This window comes from Hippocampus guttulatus, chromosome 1 (genome assembly GCF_054856545.1).
Source record: "Hippocampus guttulatus isolate MCC_2025c chromosome 1, RoL_Hgut_1.0, whole genome shotgun sequence".
In the NCBI taxonomy this organism is placed as follows: Eukaryota; Metazoa; Chordata; class Actinopteri; order Syngnathiformes; family Syngnathidae; genus Hippocampus; species Hippocampus guttulatus.
The window spans coordinates 22,760,412-22,777,259 of record NC_141261.1 but is presented as its reverse complement, the minus strand read 5'-3'; the positions used below and the strand labels follow the sequence as shown (position 1 = coordinate 22,777,259).

Sequence of the window (16,848 nt, the reverse complement as noted above, 5' to 3'; positions counted from 1 at the left end):
TCATCCTGGAATGTCTTCAGTCATGGGATGGTTTTGCACGCTTTTTAATGCCCAGCATTGATTAGCTTCTCTTTTCATCCACACTCATTATTGTAATGAGGCATGATTGTCATTCAGATTTTTTTGTGTGTGTGTGTGTGTGTGTGTGTGTGTGTGTGTCAGTGCTTTAGAATGAGCACTAATGCCAAGGTTGGCGATGGCAGAAACGACCCAGATTGTGACAGCGGCATGCACGCATTATTCTTGAATGGAAGAGAGTTTTACATTTTGTAATTATAAAAATTTAAAAAAGATAAATGACTGGTTCAATCAAGATGATGTCCAATGTTAGGAATGGAGAGTGAGTGGTATTTTGATCCTGTGGTAAAAATGGACTTCCAACCAAACCAAATTGATATAAAAGTCAACACAAACAGCTCATCTGACAATTTGCACTTAAACAGCACTCTTTCTTTATGACCCCCAATATTCATGGAGGATAGTGACTGGGCCAGCCCATGAATTGCAAAAATCTGTGTATAATTGACGATCAATATAACATCTATTCATCCATCCATCCATCCATCATCCAAGCCGCTTGTCCTCACGAAGGTCGCGGGTGTGCTGGTGCTTATCACAGCTGTCATCGGGTAGTAGGCCGAGTACACCTTCAACTGGTAGCCGGCCCATCGCAGCGATCAATATACCCCCCCCCCCCCAAAAAAATATTAAAACATTTTTAAAAAACGGTGCAAATAAATTGACTGCAGTATCAATAGGAACCATTCAGGTGCTAGATATTAACGTGCCAATGAGTTTAACACCGTGAGGGCTACATTTGTATATGTTTGTGTCTGAAAAACAACACTTAAAATAAGTTGTGTCTTTGAGCCTGCATCAATCTTCTCCATAGAGTGCCGTCTTCTACCAATCGGCTACACCTGGCTGCTTGAGTAGAAAAGCGACTGATTTAAATGATGCGGTCAAGTAAGGCATTTTATAATGCTGCATGCTTGTAGCTGCATTGCTGCGTCATCGGGATTTCCACATGCTCAACAGAAATCATTCAACCACTCTTTTGTTTCTTCTCTTTCAGGTCTGATGGTGATGCATCCAGGATGGTCAGGTACACTTTGCACTTTCCTTTCATTCAAAAGCAATCTCTCCATTTGAATTGAATTACGGCAGCATGATACATCTTTATTGATATGAGGTTTTCACAACAGCTGCTGCGTTAACAAAACTATAACATTTAACATAAAATCACAAAAATAATCCAAATACAAATGCAATCCAAATACAAATAATGATGCGATCCTAACAATTGTTCCTGCATACGCCCCGTTGTTCGAAGCAGTTACAGATGAAAGAGGAGAAAATTTGTCTCCTGTCAGAAGTGTAACGTGTGCTTAGTACAAATCTGTCTTGCACATCCTACTTTTGAGATTTTTTTTTTAATTAAAAAAACTCCATCATAATGTATTAATTTAATTCCACAAAACGATTGTTTCCCACTTGATGTTAATTCTTCACGAAAATACAATGTTATATCCATACCTGAAATGTGGCCAAACATCAAAAAGTTCAAGGGGGGGGGGGGGGCTAATAGTTTTGCAAGGCACTGTCCTTCATTCATGGAAAGGAAGTTATTGACTGAATTTATTCTGCCCAACTTAAGCACCACTGTTCCACACTTAAATTTGACTCAAGTGTCAACAAAATGAGAACGTTTCTAGGGTCACACAAATGATGTATCATCGAGATGCGTCGTATGCTCTACATCATAGGTGTCAAACTCAGGTGTGACACCTGATTCAAATGAACAGGTTCAATATCAGGCTTGCGCAGAGCTTGCTGATGATCTGATCATTTGAATCAGGTGTGTTGCAACAGGGAGACTTGGAAAACATGCAGGACAGCGGCCCTCCAGGACCTGAGTTTGACACCTATGCTCTACATGAATGAATATTTTCACCAGTATTCCACTACACGCCACACTTCCCAATGGACATTGAAATCCCTGCTGCTTTCGCGTGCTATTCCTCAGCTCTGAGTGCGAGCGTTTCCGAGGAAAGACGGCGGCACCGCTTCCAAGTGGAAGTGCAGAGATTTTCAAGTCGCCGCAATGTGAATTTCTCAATATACGGCTTGCCTTTCTGTTTTTGTCGCCTTTCATCACAGCTCAAAGCTGAAACCACTGGAGCAGATAAACAGTGCTCTGCGCACAGCAGACCTATTGTCATGACATCATCACCCTGCTCATACATTGTGACACAAGTCTGGTTTAACGTTTTCAGTGTTACATGCCCTGCTAGCTTTCCTGATCATTAATAATGAAGAAGCCACTGAACTTGGCACAGGCCCCATGAATTTTAAAATAAAAAAAAACACTGCTCTCCAAAGAGTCGTGGTGAGCAGGTTTTGTTGAAGTGTGCATGTCGGGAGAGCGAGAAGGTCATGGCCTATAATGGTGGATTATTCCCATGCACACGCTTTGGCTAATGATAGAGGAATAACAACAAGGCGGTGTTTAATTGGTGTGCTGTTTTGTAATCAGGATGGATGGCTTCATTTAGATGTGATTAGAACCAAGGCGAGGGCGGCAGGGAGGCTCTTGACAGCCTCGCTGACCCGCTTGTATCGGATTGTTCTTCAGAGACCGTCGAGCAATAAAGACGCTCATCTTTTTTTAGTGGGTCATTCACAAAGTCCGAAAAGGTGACCGATCACTATGACACTGATGAGAATTGACACACTTCACATTAAACCTGTTTGCTGTCCTGTCCTGAGCTTGTGCATTTACTTTTGAGTGGCAGCTTTATTTGTGTGTGACAGCTGAGCGAACAGTTAAAATTTCCACTTGGTTGAGATGATTTATGAATGATCGCGGTTCTTCCGAGCGGGGCAAATTCCATAATTCTTCAAAAACGTTTTTTAGCCCCCTCAAAATTCCTGTAGACGGTTGTGGAAAGAAGCACTAGTCCCTAGGTTTTCTTTAAGGAAAGCATAGAGATGAATAAATCCTTCCTTTTGAGGGTCAAAACCTCTTCCAGCATTCCTCCAAAGAACAGAAGGCAACACATTATTTAATTAAAACAATAACAGGCTAACTTGTTGATGTACTTAATGCAAAATTACAAACAGGGTTAGACCAGAGATGCTCAAATTGAATGAGTCTTTGCTTCCAGCTGGTCATATTTGCTGAAAACAAACTTACACACACACACACACACACACACACACACACACGAACTAAATAAAGCTTGTCCGATTGTCAACAGTTAAGCTCTGCCAGCCTGACTTGAAAACTGATTTCGACTTTGCAACTGTTGTGGCAACCTGAAAGCAGAACTCAAACATCCCAATTGCTGCATGATTGGCGGTCAGTCTATTTGCGGTCCAGTGACAGTCACATGTAACGGCCATGCCTGCAGAGACCAGTTGTGACTGTTGTGTACGTATGTCAATATCTGTCAAGTGCCGCCTCCCTCTCTGTTCTCCTTAGCTCTCGGTTGCCAGAGAGAGCAGTGCTCCTCTTCGCAGAGGTGGGAGACTGAGCCTTCCAGCTTGTCTTGTTTTCGTTGCCTTTGACCCACTGAAATGGATTTCAAGTCGCTCTAATCAGGCATTACTCTATAGACGCTCTGCAGAGATTAAACAATACAGCGGATGAGTGTGAAGCAGAAAGAGAGAACAAGAGAACCTCCTGGTGCTGGGACATCATTGTTAATTGTAAACAAGGACTGAGTGTCTCACTCTGCTGGCCTTGGCTGATGTCATACTGATGTCGTTGATTGAGCTCCTGAAGAGTGACTTGGCCTAATGCAACCATTTCTGTTGAATTAAGTGATGTTTTCAGCAGAGCCCACTTTAGCGCCTACATCTGATGAGTGTGTGTGTGTGTGTTTCAGTGCCGTAATAGTCCAAGATGATTGGTGGTAGCTGTAGAAATGACAGTTGCTTTGATTTAAAAAAATAAATAAAACCGTTGCCCATTAAATTTGAATTACTATTTGTGTGTGTGTGCGTGTGTGTGTGGCCTAAAAACACCCATTATGAAAATTTGTTGATAATTTGTACTGTTTTTGTGGCCTAAAAATGTCCTGTGGAATAACAAATTATTGTCGCTTATTATATATATATTTTAAAAAGCTTGAAACTGAAAAGTTTTCAGCTTTATCCTGATTTTTCTTGCTCGTCCTTCAGGGGATGGGGTAATAGCAGGCTGCTGATCACGTTCCCAAGCCACGATGTTAGCACGCTTCCATTTTTTTTTTTAACCTTGGATGCTAAGGCTTAGGGCTTGACAAGAAAAAAAAAACTGTACACTGTAACAAAAAACATCCCGTGTGAAAGTGCCTTAGCATGAATTAAAAATGACTCCCAACCCACACCCCATCACTAACCCACGAGAACACAGTCCCGCACAGCAGAGCTGAAGCTATTGAATGAAAAACACTGAAACCATTTATTTCCATTCTAAAAATATGAATGCTAGAATGATCAAACCATTCATAACAGACCGACGAATATCAAAGGAACATGTGAATGGGACAGATAATGAAAAGTTACGGTGTTTAAAAGTAGGTATTATTTTTGTTATTTTATGTTAACTGTTCTATAAAGCGTTTTGTTACAGCTGCAGCTGTTGTCAAAGCGCTATATAAATAAAGATGTATAAATAGAATAAGCAGGTATTAGTGAGAAGCTAACTGAAAAAGTTAGGTTTTGTTGTGAAAAACTCGAATGATATGAACAGGTAGACGTGACACGCTCTTTCTGAACTGCGTGCCTCCGGCGATGCCAAAAGCTAACGTTTGTCCTTTCCATTGCCTTTTCTGGAACTGTTGCCCCTGCCAACATGACTGTCACATCTGTCCGCGCATTGCCTTTGATACGAATGTCGCCCTAGCCAACATAGCAAGAATTTGGGATTCAGCTACCGAATTTTCATATTTGGTTATCCCACTGATAATTCTCTAGACTAATCACGTATATGGATAAAATCAAATATATATTTTCTTGGTTATAAGTATGGAAGACAAAAATTACATTTCCACTGGGAAAAAAATGAAAACTAGATGTATGTTCTTTATTAGGTATTCACGATTTTGTACTTAAATTAAAGCAGCATATTGTTTTCCTCTCGAGACGCATTGCTGAGATTTTAGACAAATCTCTCATCATGAGACCAATAGACGTCATAACCTCGAAGAGATTTTAAAACAACACACTTGAGTAAGTCTGGTTTATTCAAAAATGATCTGGTGGAACCGTAACTGTGTCGGGCTAGCGCTTGCCACGAAACACTGGCAACAGGCACCATACAGTACCCTATCAGCGTTATTAAGTTGTTGTTGTTGTTGTTGTTGTTTTTTGAGGGCCCTTAATTGGCGATTGAATGTTATTGCAAGGGGCGGCACGATGTCGACCTGTTCGCAAGTTCGTCTCACAGTGCAGATTCCGGCTGCGGCCTTCCTGTGTGGACTTTACATGTACTCCCCGTGCCTGGGTGGGTTTTCTCCGGGTACTCCAGTTTCCTCCCACATTCCAAAAACATTAGGTTAGGTTAATGGAACTTTCTCAATTGTCCCCAGGTGTGAATGTGAGCGCGGATGGTTGTTGGTCTAAGTGTGCCGTGCGATTGGCTGGCAACCAGTTCAGGTTATACGCCTACTACCCGAGTTATACGTCCTACACCCGCGTTAGGCTCCAGCACACCTGCAACCCTTGTGAGGAGAAGCCAATTGGAAAATGGACGGATGGATGTTATTTTAGGACGTCGTCGTGTTGAAGTCGGTAGGAACATTTTGATGGCAAACGGTTCCAGAGTCTGGAACATGAGTCATGTCAGCCGTTACGCCATGACATGCTTCCAGGGAACAACTTCAAAATAAAAGCCTAACCTAGAAATTGATGTCCCGAAATGGTACGGTATGGTTTATTTATTGGCCTTCTTGCTGCATTGGTGGCATGTTACTGTCATGCACAGTATGAACAATGTTGCTGCGGTTGTTCCTCGAGCATTTTTTTAAAATTGAATGACTTGAGGACTCATTTCAGCTCGAGTTAGAATCCTCAGTGGTTGGCGGGTCTGAGCCAGAGCCCAATTCTATGCAGCCCTATCACTTTGTGGAAATCAGAATAAAGCTCGAAACACCAGGCAAAAACAAAAAACAAAAGCCAATGCAGCAAATATGTGGATCAGCAAGCAATGTCCTCTTCAGTGGCCGCAGCTCTGTGTTGGAAAAGCAAGTCTCATTGAAATTTCTTGTTCATTTGGTACATTCACTCTGGTTCCTATCACTTGCTGGTACTTTTCTCAGTTTTTTTTGCAGCAGAATGCCATTCATGGAAAATGAGGGGGGAAAAAATAACTATTACTGTAATTAATGCAAGGCAGGAAACTATTTCAACCTCCTTGGATTGTAGCTGAGAGCAGACATTTGCAGTTCGGAAATGAATTATTCATTAAACCAAAACAACAGCAAACGCCGGCAGCTGTGGCATACTGAACTCAATGATATGACTCAGTGCCTCAGTGCAGCATTCATCAAATAGTAGCTGATTACAGCATGAGCTGCACGAAAGAAACCTCTGCCGATTGCTCATTGGCTCGTGGAAGCTTGGCAAAGCAACAAACCAAATCTTGTAGAAAAAAAAAAAGCCACCGTTGTGATTCGTGTACTGTGCTGGGCTGGTGACTTGTCCAGGGTTGCCCGAAGTCACCTGGCGCAGACTCCAGCTCACTCGCAAACCATAATGATGACAAAGCAGGAATGAAAATGGAAGGATGGGCGATTGGGTATTTGAATGACCACGCCATGTGAGCTTTCTTTTGTTTTTATAAAGACGTAACTCCTTCGAGAGAAGCTGGGAGACCGTGGGAGTGGGAGTGCGCGTTGACAGTTGGAGAAACATGCCTGCTTCGTGTCTGATGGGGGCACGGCTCAGGAGTGTCTCTGGGGAAATAGTGTCCAGTGAAAGAAAGAAGATGACAAACGTCACAGCTGTGATCAGGGGAGGACAAAACTGCTCATGATGCATCACGCTGAACATCAACTATCGTCGCAAAGAGTGTTTTTGTCGCCGCTGTTGTATTTCCACAATGTCTTTAGTTTGACATGAACGCATAAACATGAGTTGAATGGAGGATGGAAAGAAGCGCGGTTGCAAAAGAGGATTGCTGGTCCGGTTGGTGTGTTGTGTTTGTGTGTGTTCAGCAGTTTAAATTGACTTCACAACAGTATGACGTTCATTGTTATTCATCGTGCGGCGCCGTTTTGCAACAAACCCTCCCTTGAGGCAGACATTTCGATTCAGTCTGCACAAGTTTAACATTAGAGTTGATTTAACGTTGTCATTTTAGAGGTTAATCATGGCACCTCCTTTGCAAACTACTCCAGTATTCCATGTTGCGAAGGCTTGTCAAATGTTGTTGTGCTTACACAAATGGAATTCAAGCACCTTGGAGTGTAACCTGGAATGTTTTACTTTCCGTATGCGATTGAAAATAAATAGAACGAATACAACAACTTACCACAACCATGCCTCACGCAGCTTCAAAATCTTGTTACCGGCGCACTGGCTTGCCACAAGGAGAGCAGTTTCTCTGCCGTTGCCATGGCGACCCCAGATCAAACACTTGAATGGCCTTAATGTTCGCAGACCAGCCAGTACACCGCTCGCGTTGCATGCACCAGCTTACGTGGGAGCATCGCTGCTATGACAAGAGTCTGAGTCTGAATGCAAATCTGTACAAACAAACAAGTGGTGGTGGTACAAAGGAAAAAAAGGACTAAAGGAATGATGCGAATGAAACATTTTAAAACACAAAAATGTCGTCGCCGCATCTCCTCCCGGTGAAGGAGGGCTTTTCACTTATTTCCTGAGGGTGTTCAGACTTTTTCGGCTTCTTTTATAGCCCGGAGCACTGGGCTCTTCCAGGATGAAATGCACAGAAAGAGCACCGTTTTGTTTTCTTATTTACATCCACAAGAAATCTGCCTGGACTCATTCCTTGTCAGCGCATGCCTTGCTATCGGACTCCAAACTGCAAGTCATATTCATAGTCCTATTCACAGCTACCCCACAAGCAACCCGGGCCTATTCTCCCAGTGCAAAAAATTGCAATTCAAAGGTGGTCCCCTAGGCCAGGTTTGAGACACTGAAGGGCAGACAGTGATTTAGATAGCGTGCCAGCATATATTCCGTTTTTTTACAACCTGTAAAATATTTTGGAACGCCATTGTGCGGAATAATTTGGAAGTTTTTTGTGAAAAAAAAAAGTACTGTTATCACGACGAGGTTTGTTCAAAAATATTCAAATCTTCCTCTAACGGTGATGGCAAAATTATGCCGAGGGTCTTTTTGCATTCACTATTTTGTGACAATCATAGAAATGTCATTAGCATCATTATTTGGAGCACATAAAAGTGCAAACGGACTTAAAGGATCAAATTTGCCTTGTTTCCTCAAAGGGAAAACGAATGATGCGTGAATGAGGCGGCATCACATTGTTGGCCTTTTTGTAGCGGCCCTTCCACGCTGACTGTTGAGTTATTCTTTCCTGTGACCTTTGTACCCGTAACCTGTTCTCACCTGTTCTCCGACAGGCGACACGCCTCCCTGCCTGTCCAAGTCTCCGAGCCTCCTGGAAGCATCGTGTCTGTTGGCAGCCGAGGAGTCGTCCCATGTCGCAAGTGGAAGTCTGCTTCCTTTGGGTACAGTACCATTTGACTTGTTTGTCGCCGCGCGGCCACAGCAGCGCGTTCCCCACTGTTGTGTCGTTAACTTCTCAAAGTCACCCCCCCCAACGCTCTGGTGATCAGCCCGAGTGTGGCCGATGCGTCACTTTGTTGTGTGGTAACGTCCCGAGTCGTCACCAGCTGTTCCTCAGCCTTTTATGACCCAAAGCCGCATCGCGACTTGTGTGATCAAATGCGCAGCGAGCAGAGCTTACTAAGCTTGGTCTTAATGAAATATGACGTTCATGGCTACTGGATGTGCCCGGGGGCTCTCCTCGCCCATTAGCCTGAGCCGAGCTGCGAGAGAGTCTTGCGGCAAATGCTGAGATGTGAGCGCAGGCGGCGCCATCAGTGGGGACAGACTTAGTTGGGGCTTCAAAAGGTTGGTGATGGTTTTCAAAAGACGCCTCCCAAGGCTGCGTGCTTCGTCATCAAACAGCCAGCGACTAATCCATAACCCACTTTTGGCTCGTGCACAGCACAGCCCACAAATAAATCCCAGTGTATAATAGGAGCTTGTTCTATTTTTAAACAGCGGGGTTCAGAAGTTTCTGACGCGTCAGATCATGGGTGGTTTGTTTTTGGTAACGCAGCAGCAATGAGGCCTGCTATTTCTGGCGCATACCTCGCTTGTATGTCTTCCTTCCATTTGATAAGCTTCTATTTGTGATTGTTTCCAAGGAACTCAGTTTCAGCACGTCAGTGGTTTACGACGTTCGAAGACATAGACTGTCATTTGATTTGATTTGATTTGTTGTTGGGTTTGACCCTGCAACGTTCAACTCTATCACGCAGGAGCGTTAGCGCGGAGCGCCGATGCGGATGTGGAACTGGGAGTCGCGGCTTGGAATTGAAGTGGATTTACATGGGAAAGGAGATGTGAGCCAATCTCTTTTCGTCAATGGACGCTACAGCTTCGTGTTTGCTTTCAAACTTAGCTTGTAGCAGACGTGTGCACATTTTCAGCATGACGTCTCTGATCCACTGGTGAAAGGACACTTTGATCTCTCCTCTTTCATCTATAACTGCTTCAGAGAACAAAGTGTATGCAGAAAAGTGGTGAAGATTGCACGACTGTCTGTGTCCTATGTGTTGTGTTGTGTTATTTTTGTTATTTTGACTTCAAAATGGCGCCGCGTGAGTGGCTGCCTTTCCAGCAGCTCCTATATTTTGTTGTTCTACTTCTTCCTTTCATAACTTTGCTGCTGTGAATCGGGAATTTCTCCATTGCGAGACTAATAAAGGTTTTCTTATCTTATCTTTGCTAATGGAGGCAATCAATCCTCCAACAAAGAAAAAGAGGCTTCACCCCAAGAACAAAGCTTTTGAAAACATTTGATCACAGATTGGGGTCTTCCCTGAACATGATCTCTCTTTCTCTCTCTCTGTCCCCAGAATAACACTCCACCCAGTTCATCTGATATTTTTTTCCTTTTAACAAAATGTAGTTCATATGATTGAATCCACACTCTGCATTTGATGCAAAGTTATGAAGATTTTTTTAAAAAACACGCCCCCCCCCCCCCCCCCCAAAAAACACAAACTTTCCTCTGATACAGATTTTTCAACAGATAACAATTGCTAACATTTGCTGATTCACAGATCTAATTTGACTGAACTAAACTCCCTGGCGGCACTTTGGGTGATTGGTTAGCACGTCCGCCTCACAGTGCAGAGGTGCGGAGTCCGATTCTGGCTGCGGCCTTCCTGTATGGAGTTTGCATTTTGATGGCCGTTATGTGCATGTTCACAACAGAGGTGAACTTGTGGCATATTTGAATGTGGAATGTTAGCATGGCTTCTGTTGTAGGCTGGACAAAGCAAAAGAAAACTCAGTGACGAAGGGAAGTGAATTAAATGATGTCTGTTGGCAGATTGTCGCACAAGTTACAGGATGAGGTTGGATCTTGGGAACTGCTGCGAAGCCTAAAACAGAGCATGTGTGTGTACTGATTTATATCGTTTTCATCGCGCTATTACTCAAGCCTTCCGTTGCCTCGTGTGCTGTCAAGGAAATGCTGAAGACGCGTTTTGCAAAATTGCAAAGCAATGAGTGAATGTGGTAAATATTGCAGTCCTACAGATGGCGGTAATGTGCGTTATACTGTAAAGAGCCTGAAATTGTTGAAACAATTCGAAGAAGACCTCTACCTTCTCTCCGGGATTGACATTTTCACAGCTATGAAAGAAAATAAAAAGTGCTACCCACAGTACTTAGTAGTTTCTACCTTGGCCCCAAAGTTTATGCAAATCCGCAAAGGAATATTTGCGTGATGCTGTAAACAATCAAAAAATAAGAGACGCGAGATGGCTTCTGAGGACATAGAGGCACCCTTGGCAAGACAGCCAACGCCTTCCTGTTTTTTATCTCTCTGTACAGAAAGGTTAGCTGGACCAAATGCGCAAAAATACCAATTTATGCTGGCAGTGTAGAAGGTATGAGTCTTCGAGTGCATGCAGGAGAGGTGCAGACATTGTTGATTCGTTTGGGACAGGCCCCTGCCGTTTCCTTCGCTCTGAGAGATTTGGTTCAAAATGATAGAACGTAGTAGAACCAAATGCTGTAACATCGGCGTGCTGTTCAGACTCGATGCAATCTCAAGGGGCCGCCTATCACATTCATCGCTAGCCGCGCAGCTGCAAAACTGAAATAGTCAAACATTTCCCACAGGGCTGACTTAAATCTGTACCTCTGTTCTTTTCTTGTCTGCCTCCACGCTTTCTCACTGAGCTGATTTTTTTTTTCCTTTTCACTGTCTACCTTTCGCCTCCCCTGTACTCTAATAGTTGCATTTGAAGAGCACGTGCTGCATGATCACCATTGTAGCCTCACGGTGCCCAATAATTAATTTATTTATCTATTGGCGCCCAAGTCTGTTTATGAGAGTGAAGTTTGCCAGCGGGATTGTTCAGCCGGTGATCCTGCTGATGTTAACCCCCGATAAATTTGGATTCATCTAGAGCTCAAAATTCAATCCGCTATTTACACACTCACCTGGAGAGTGAAAACAAAAATGCTACACAAAGTCCAGATTGATCCTGTTTCCTGCCGTGAGCATGAAGCAATCGGCACCAACCCTATTAGTAAATAATAAGCAGCTTTTCTGCGTTGATTTTAGTGTGTGGGGGGGCTTTTGACTACCGCTTGCCAAATTAAGAGCATAAATCCCGCATCCGTGTGCCTCTCTCAAATGAAAACTGCATGTGACCTGCTGGAGCCCGTGCAAGCGTAACATTATTAGCTGAGGTGATTGTGTTGACCCAGCACCGGTAGAGCTGAAAGCACTGCAAGATTAACGTCAAAGACAATTACCTAATAATCCAGTACGGCCATAGTGCCGGTGTGAAATAGCGAGTGGTTACAATTTCTTTGAAAGATCATTTCCATACTGCTAATCTGATCAATAGATGGAATGTATTTTTGGTGTTTTATAGCTCAGTTGCCTAACTTAATATTGGAAGACTTTTTGTCCTCCAGACCTGAAAACACAAAAACTGTCAACTGGCGAAAGAAATGAAAATGATTCTTTTAAACAAGTCCAAACACCCCCCCCCCCCTAAAACAGAGCAAATTATTTATTTTAAGAAAAGGTTGTGCGGATTTGAGTCTTGTTGCGTTAAGTATGTTCTTTAATTGGCTTTGGCTCGTTAGCCCCATTTGTGGAATAAAACACTTAACAGCTGTAGGGGGAGGACACAGGGACAAAACATATTGAGATTAAGTGATGTCATTCTTCTCATCTGTTTATTAATGATATCATTTGCTCCTTTTTGGCTCTTCTTAACCAAGCTGTAGAATTGTCAGCTTTGGCTGTGCATTTCCAGTAATTGGGGTGCTCATTTCCAGCAAATTCATCTTAGCTGTCGTCAAAAGTAGGTCCAATGCGGAGCGGCTGACGAACCGTTGAATACATTTCCATTGTGCTCTCGCTTCTTCTTTTTTTCTTCTTTCACAACCCTGTTTCTGTCTGTTATCTCGATCACGGATATGTGTGAAATGATTAATCGCTGCATTTTGTGGGATTGACAGAGCATTTACCTTCACCTCTAAAAATCCCTGTGCTGGCACCCTAAGGTCATAAAGCCGCTAATATCGAGCCACCCTGTTTATTTGTGTTCAGGGCTCCTGATTTTGCCAATGGCCAATAGGTTGAATCGAAAGAAAAATTTCAAATTTAAATTCACAAGCTTTATGGTGCTCATTATGGAGAATGTGTGCATCAGAACCTTTGATTATCTCCATGTGGTTTATTAAGACTGCAAAGCCTATTAATTGCATGGAGCAGAACCCGCAAGCGTGCCCTCTGCGCCAGACTCAAGGAGGCAAAAAGGCAGCAATTATATAGAGTGTGTATGTCAACAAAATAATAATTAATAACTCCAATGAAGTTGTGATGAAGTTAACTTTATTGTGTTCAGCTTCGAACATTCCGCTGCAGTGCATTAGTGGATGGCCATGAGGTCCAGGGGTCGTCAGGTTGGTTTTTTTTTAATTATTATTTTTTTAACTGGTTCCTGTTTGTTTACCGTTTTGCCATTAATTCCATGTAGCAACAAACACTCTGTCCTGTGAATGACTGAAAAAGGAAAGGATAGAAGGCCTTCCTTTTTTACTTACTGCTCTTGCCTATTTGTAATGTTTTGACTCCTCTAGATAAGAACTCGCAAATGTTTTAACAGAGCAGTAAAAGAGAGGCTTCACTGCCAAAATGTTTTGGAGTGTCGTTAAAAGCCTCCAGTTGTCTTTGCAGCTTCTGTTTCATCATTCTTTTCGAGTTAATTACAGGGCCCGCTGGAACGCAGTTTTGATTGCAGAGTAAAAGCGGTCGTGTGGCTCATGAGAAGTTGCTTTGGCTTCGTAAAGCAGAAGAACGTGGCTCTCTCTGTGCCCTTCCTTATGCTGAGTTCTGTTGCCGATCCTTTGGCCAAGAGACAAAGGGAGGGATGTGTATATTTCCTGTCTGCTCTTCCTGTGCCTCCATTGTTTTGCATTCAGAATGCTGCGCTGCACATTAAGTCTCATGATGTCACACTGTAATGATGCTCGGGCACACATTTGTTGGCTTAGTTTGGATTTTATAACTCGGTTTGAAACAATTATGTTAGTAAAAGGGCAATTATGTAAATATAGTGGGTCATCCCCCAAAAACGTTTTCTAAAACAGTGTTGTCATGTTTGATGCCTTTGAAAACTGTTTAGGAGGATAAAAACACACAATTTAATGCATTCACAACAGACATCTTTGTATACTGTATATGTATATATATATCACCTTCACAAGAGCTGCAGCATTTATAAACAGTTTTTGACCACTTGACACACACAAAAAAAACCCCAAAAAACATTCTTATACTGTTACTGCTCCTCCTCCTGTTTCTCATATCCAAAATGCCTCTTGTCTTTTTTTGGAGAGGTTTCTCGGCAGTCCGAGGGACGGACGAGAATCACATCCATCGGCACTTATTCTGTCAGTGTTTCAAAGTTTCAGTCAGTTGTCAGACATTGAACAATCCTGAAGTGGCCTTCTGTGAGACTTGATCGAAACCCTTTTGAATATCTGGGGAAGGAGATGAGACATGATGAGTGGAAAAAGCTCCCTTCAAACCTGGGTCCAACTGGGCAGTTAACTCTCAAAGAGGAGACCATAATACCTGTTGAGAGGTGCACAAGTCTGACTGAAAATCACATCAATTGTTTGATTGCAGTAATTCCCCCAAAATAGTTTTGAACCAAAATGTTAAGTTTGGGTCACGTTCTGGTCTTCTTTTTATGAGTTTTTTTTTTTTAAATAATAACTTCAAAAGCAATAACCGGCATGTTGCTAGTGTTGGGAGGAGTGGGGAGAAGCGGTGGATCCTTTCACGTCATTTGAATTCGGGTTGAGTTAATGTGTGAAATCAGAGGCTGGAAATGGAGAAGTTGTTTCATGAAGATTTTAAGATTTAATCAAGTGTGCGTTTTAAAAAAATAACACCACAGCTCTCCCTTTTTCGGCCCTGCAACAAAAACGTATTTAATAAAGCAGGGACACAGTTCACCGAACCAACAGCAAGTTATAACATTGTAAGCATGTCTCCAGCAAGGAGCCATCTTGGGGTCGACATATTGCCATAATGACCATACAAAAGGCCCGCTGGTTTTTAAGGCGCGCTGTGAGCTTTTAAGAAAATTGAAGGCTTTTAGGTGTGCCGTTTAGTGCGGAAAATATGGTAACATTTGTTGTCAAATGTTACTTTCTAATTCATGCATCTCTTTGATGATAAAATATGGTGGAACCTCGATTTAACAGACCCAAAACCAACGGACTCTGGATTTAACAGACAGAACAAAATGTCGATGGCCACCAAGTCGATGGCCACGGCAACAGTCCCAGAAAAGGCATCGGAAAGCGTGGACATTCGCTTGGCATTGCTGTATGCACGCAGCTCAAGAGGAGCGCATCCTGTCTGCCTTTTCCAGTCTATGGCTGCATGCTGGAGTGAATTCTCATGATGTAGTACTGCACGTCTCTCCAACATCTGTTGTTTTTGTCAAGCCTTTCTCAATGGCATCCACTCGTAACGGAGGTGGAAAAAAAAAAGCAAGCGCACTTTCACTAAAGCTAACTAGTGAAGCCATTATTTAGCTATGTGCATTATCAGCTTGACGACATGTTACGAACAGACATACTTTGACTATGGCGTGACCTCGCTTTGAACTGCCTTAGCAACGACACTATTTTTGACAACTTTGCAGATGAATACCAGGCAACGCTGTGCATACATCCTCTTTACTGACTTGCGGTTTCACACCCAAGGTCTTATTTGAACCTGCTAGAGACGAAAGTGCTGCAACAGTTTTGTTATTCATAAATGAAAGTATTGGAGCAGTTTTTGGAGAAACGAAAAGTGCTGCAACAGTCATCGGGAAAATGAAAGTGAAGTATTGATTGAAAGCTATGCCCCGTTTAGTGTATATAAGATTTGCCTTGAGATATTGCTTTTGCGCATTTGTGCTCTGATCACAACCATTTTTTGTACAACACTGAATGGGTTTCACAGTCTCAACAAATACAGGTATGTCTTTGTCTGTCTCCTTGCCTTCTCTTCTGCCATTCGACTCGAGTCGTTCATGCCCGTCTCCGAAAAACATAAATTAAGGATTCCTTCAATGAAACTACGAAAATTGAAAATAATGCATGAAAACAGAAAATCAAGCGAGGAAATCACAAAATAAATTCTATATATCCCCTACAAAATGTATTTCGTGATATCCTCGTTTGTGAATACACAACAAAGGAATAAATAACAAACACTTATGAGACAGTCCAGTCTCCTACATTTTACTGATCGTTCTGTTGGCATTTCCTTGAGCGTATCTCCATCTAGTGGATGCATTTTAGATTGCGTTTTATAATGCGGTGCTTTTAATATACAATACAATACATGCTGATTTATAGAGCGCTTATATGAAAAACATTACAAAATAGGCCATTCATTGAAGGCGCGCCTCATAATCCAGTGCGCCTTTTCGTGTGGAAAATACGGTATTCATCATTGCCAAAAACCCCCCAAAACAAAACAGTGTTGTGTATTCACGTGATTGGCAAAAACACGAGTGTAACAGTGTTTTAAATTAAGCTAATACTGTAGTGATGAAGATTTGGATCAGGCAAAGTGTTTACACAACACTCGCCGGAATAATATAGAGATCACACTCCATACGTTTGCGTTCATATTTCAAAAATCTCAGGGCTTTGCTCTGTGATTTAATGTCATTGATGTGTGAGGTGGTCGCCTTCCTCACAGATGCCCTATAATGTCGGCATATGTTCTAGTTTTTCATCTCGTAATGCGGTTGACAGACGTATTCGTTGTGCTTGCGAGAGGAACTGCGAGGAGGCGGTCAAGACACGAGTGATTTACGTGGCCCGTCATATCACAGTAAGACCAAATTAATCCACAAATTTTAGCCCGAGCGACTGTGACGTCAAACCCGGACAACTCCCTTGGAAACAAAAAAATCTTTTTAAGAGACAACGCAAACAAACAACTGAGATCATGAGTATTTATCAACACGGCCACATGAGCAGTTATAAGAGGGTGCACGCACGCCCTTGGGCAACACATTATCACTTTTGTTG

General features: G+C 42.6%; 1 protein-coding gene across 4 annotated transcripts in view; it reads left to right on the top strand.

Annotated features, from left to right (window-relative positions):
* The window catches only part of LOC147211012 (IQ motif and SEC7 domain-containing protein 1-like), a 106,878-nt gene that overhangs the window by 24,752 nt on the left and 65,278 nt on the right, over positions 1–16,848 (top strand). For all 4 annotated transcript variants that reach the window (XM_086120240.1, XM_086120202.1, XM_086120210.1 and 1 more), the window contains 2 exons: positions 1,076–1,105; positions 8,595–8,702. In XM_086120240.1, coding sequence (XP_085976366.1) covers positions 1,076–1,105; positions 8,595–8,702 — 138 coding nt within the window. The remainder of the gene's footprint in view (positions 1–1,075; positions 1,106–8,594; positions 8,703–16,848) is intronic.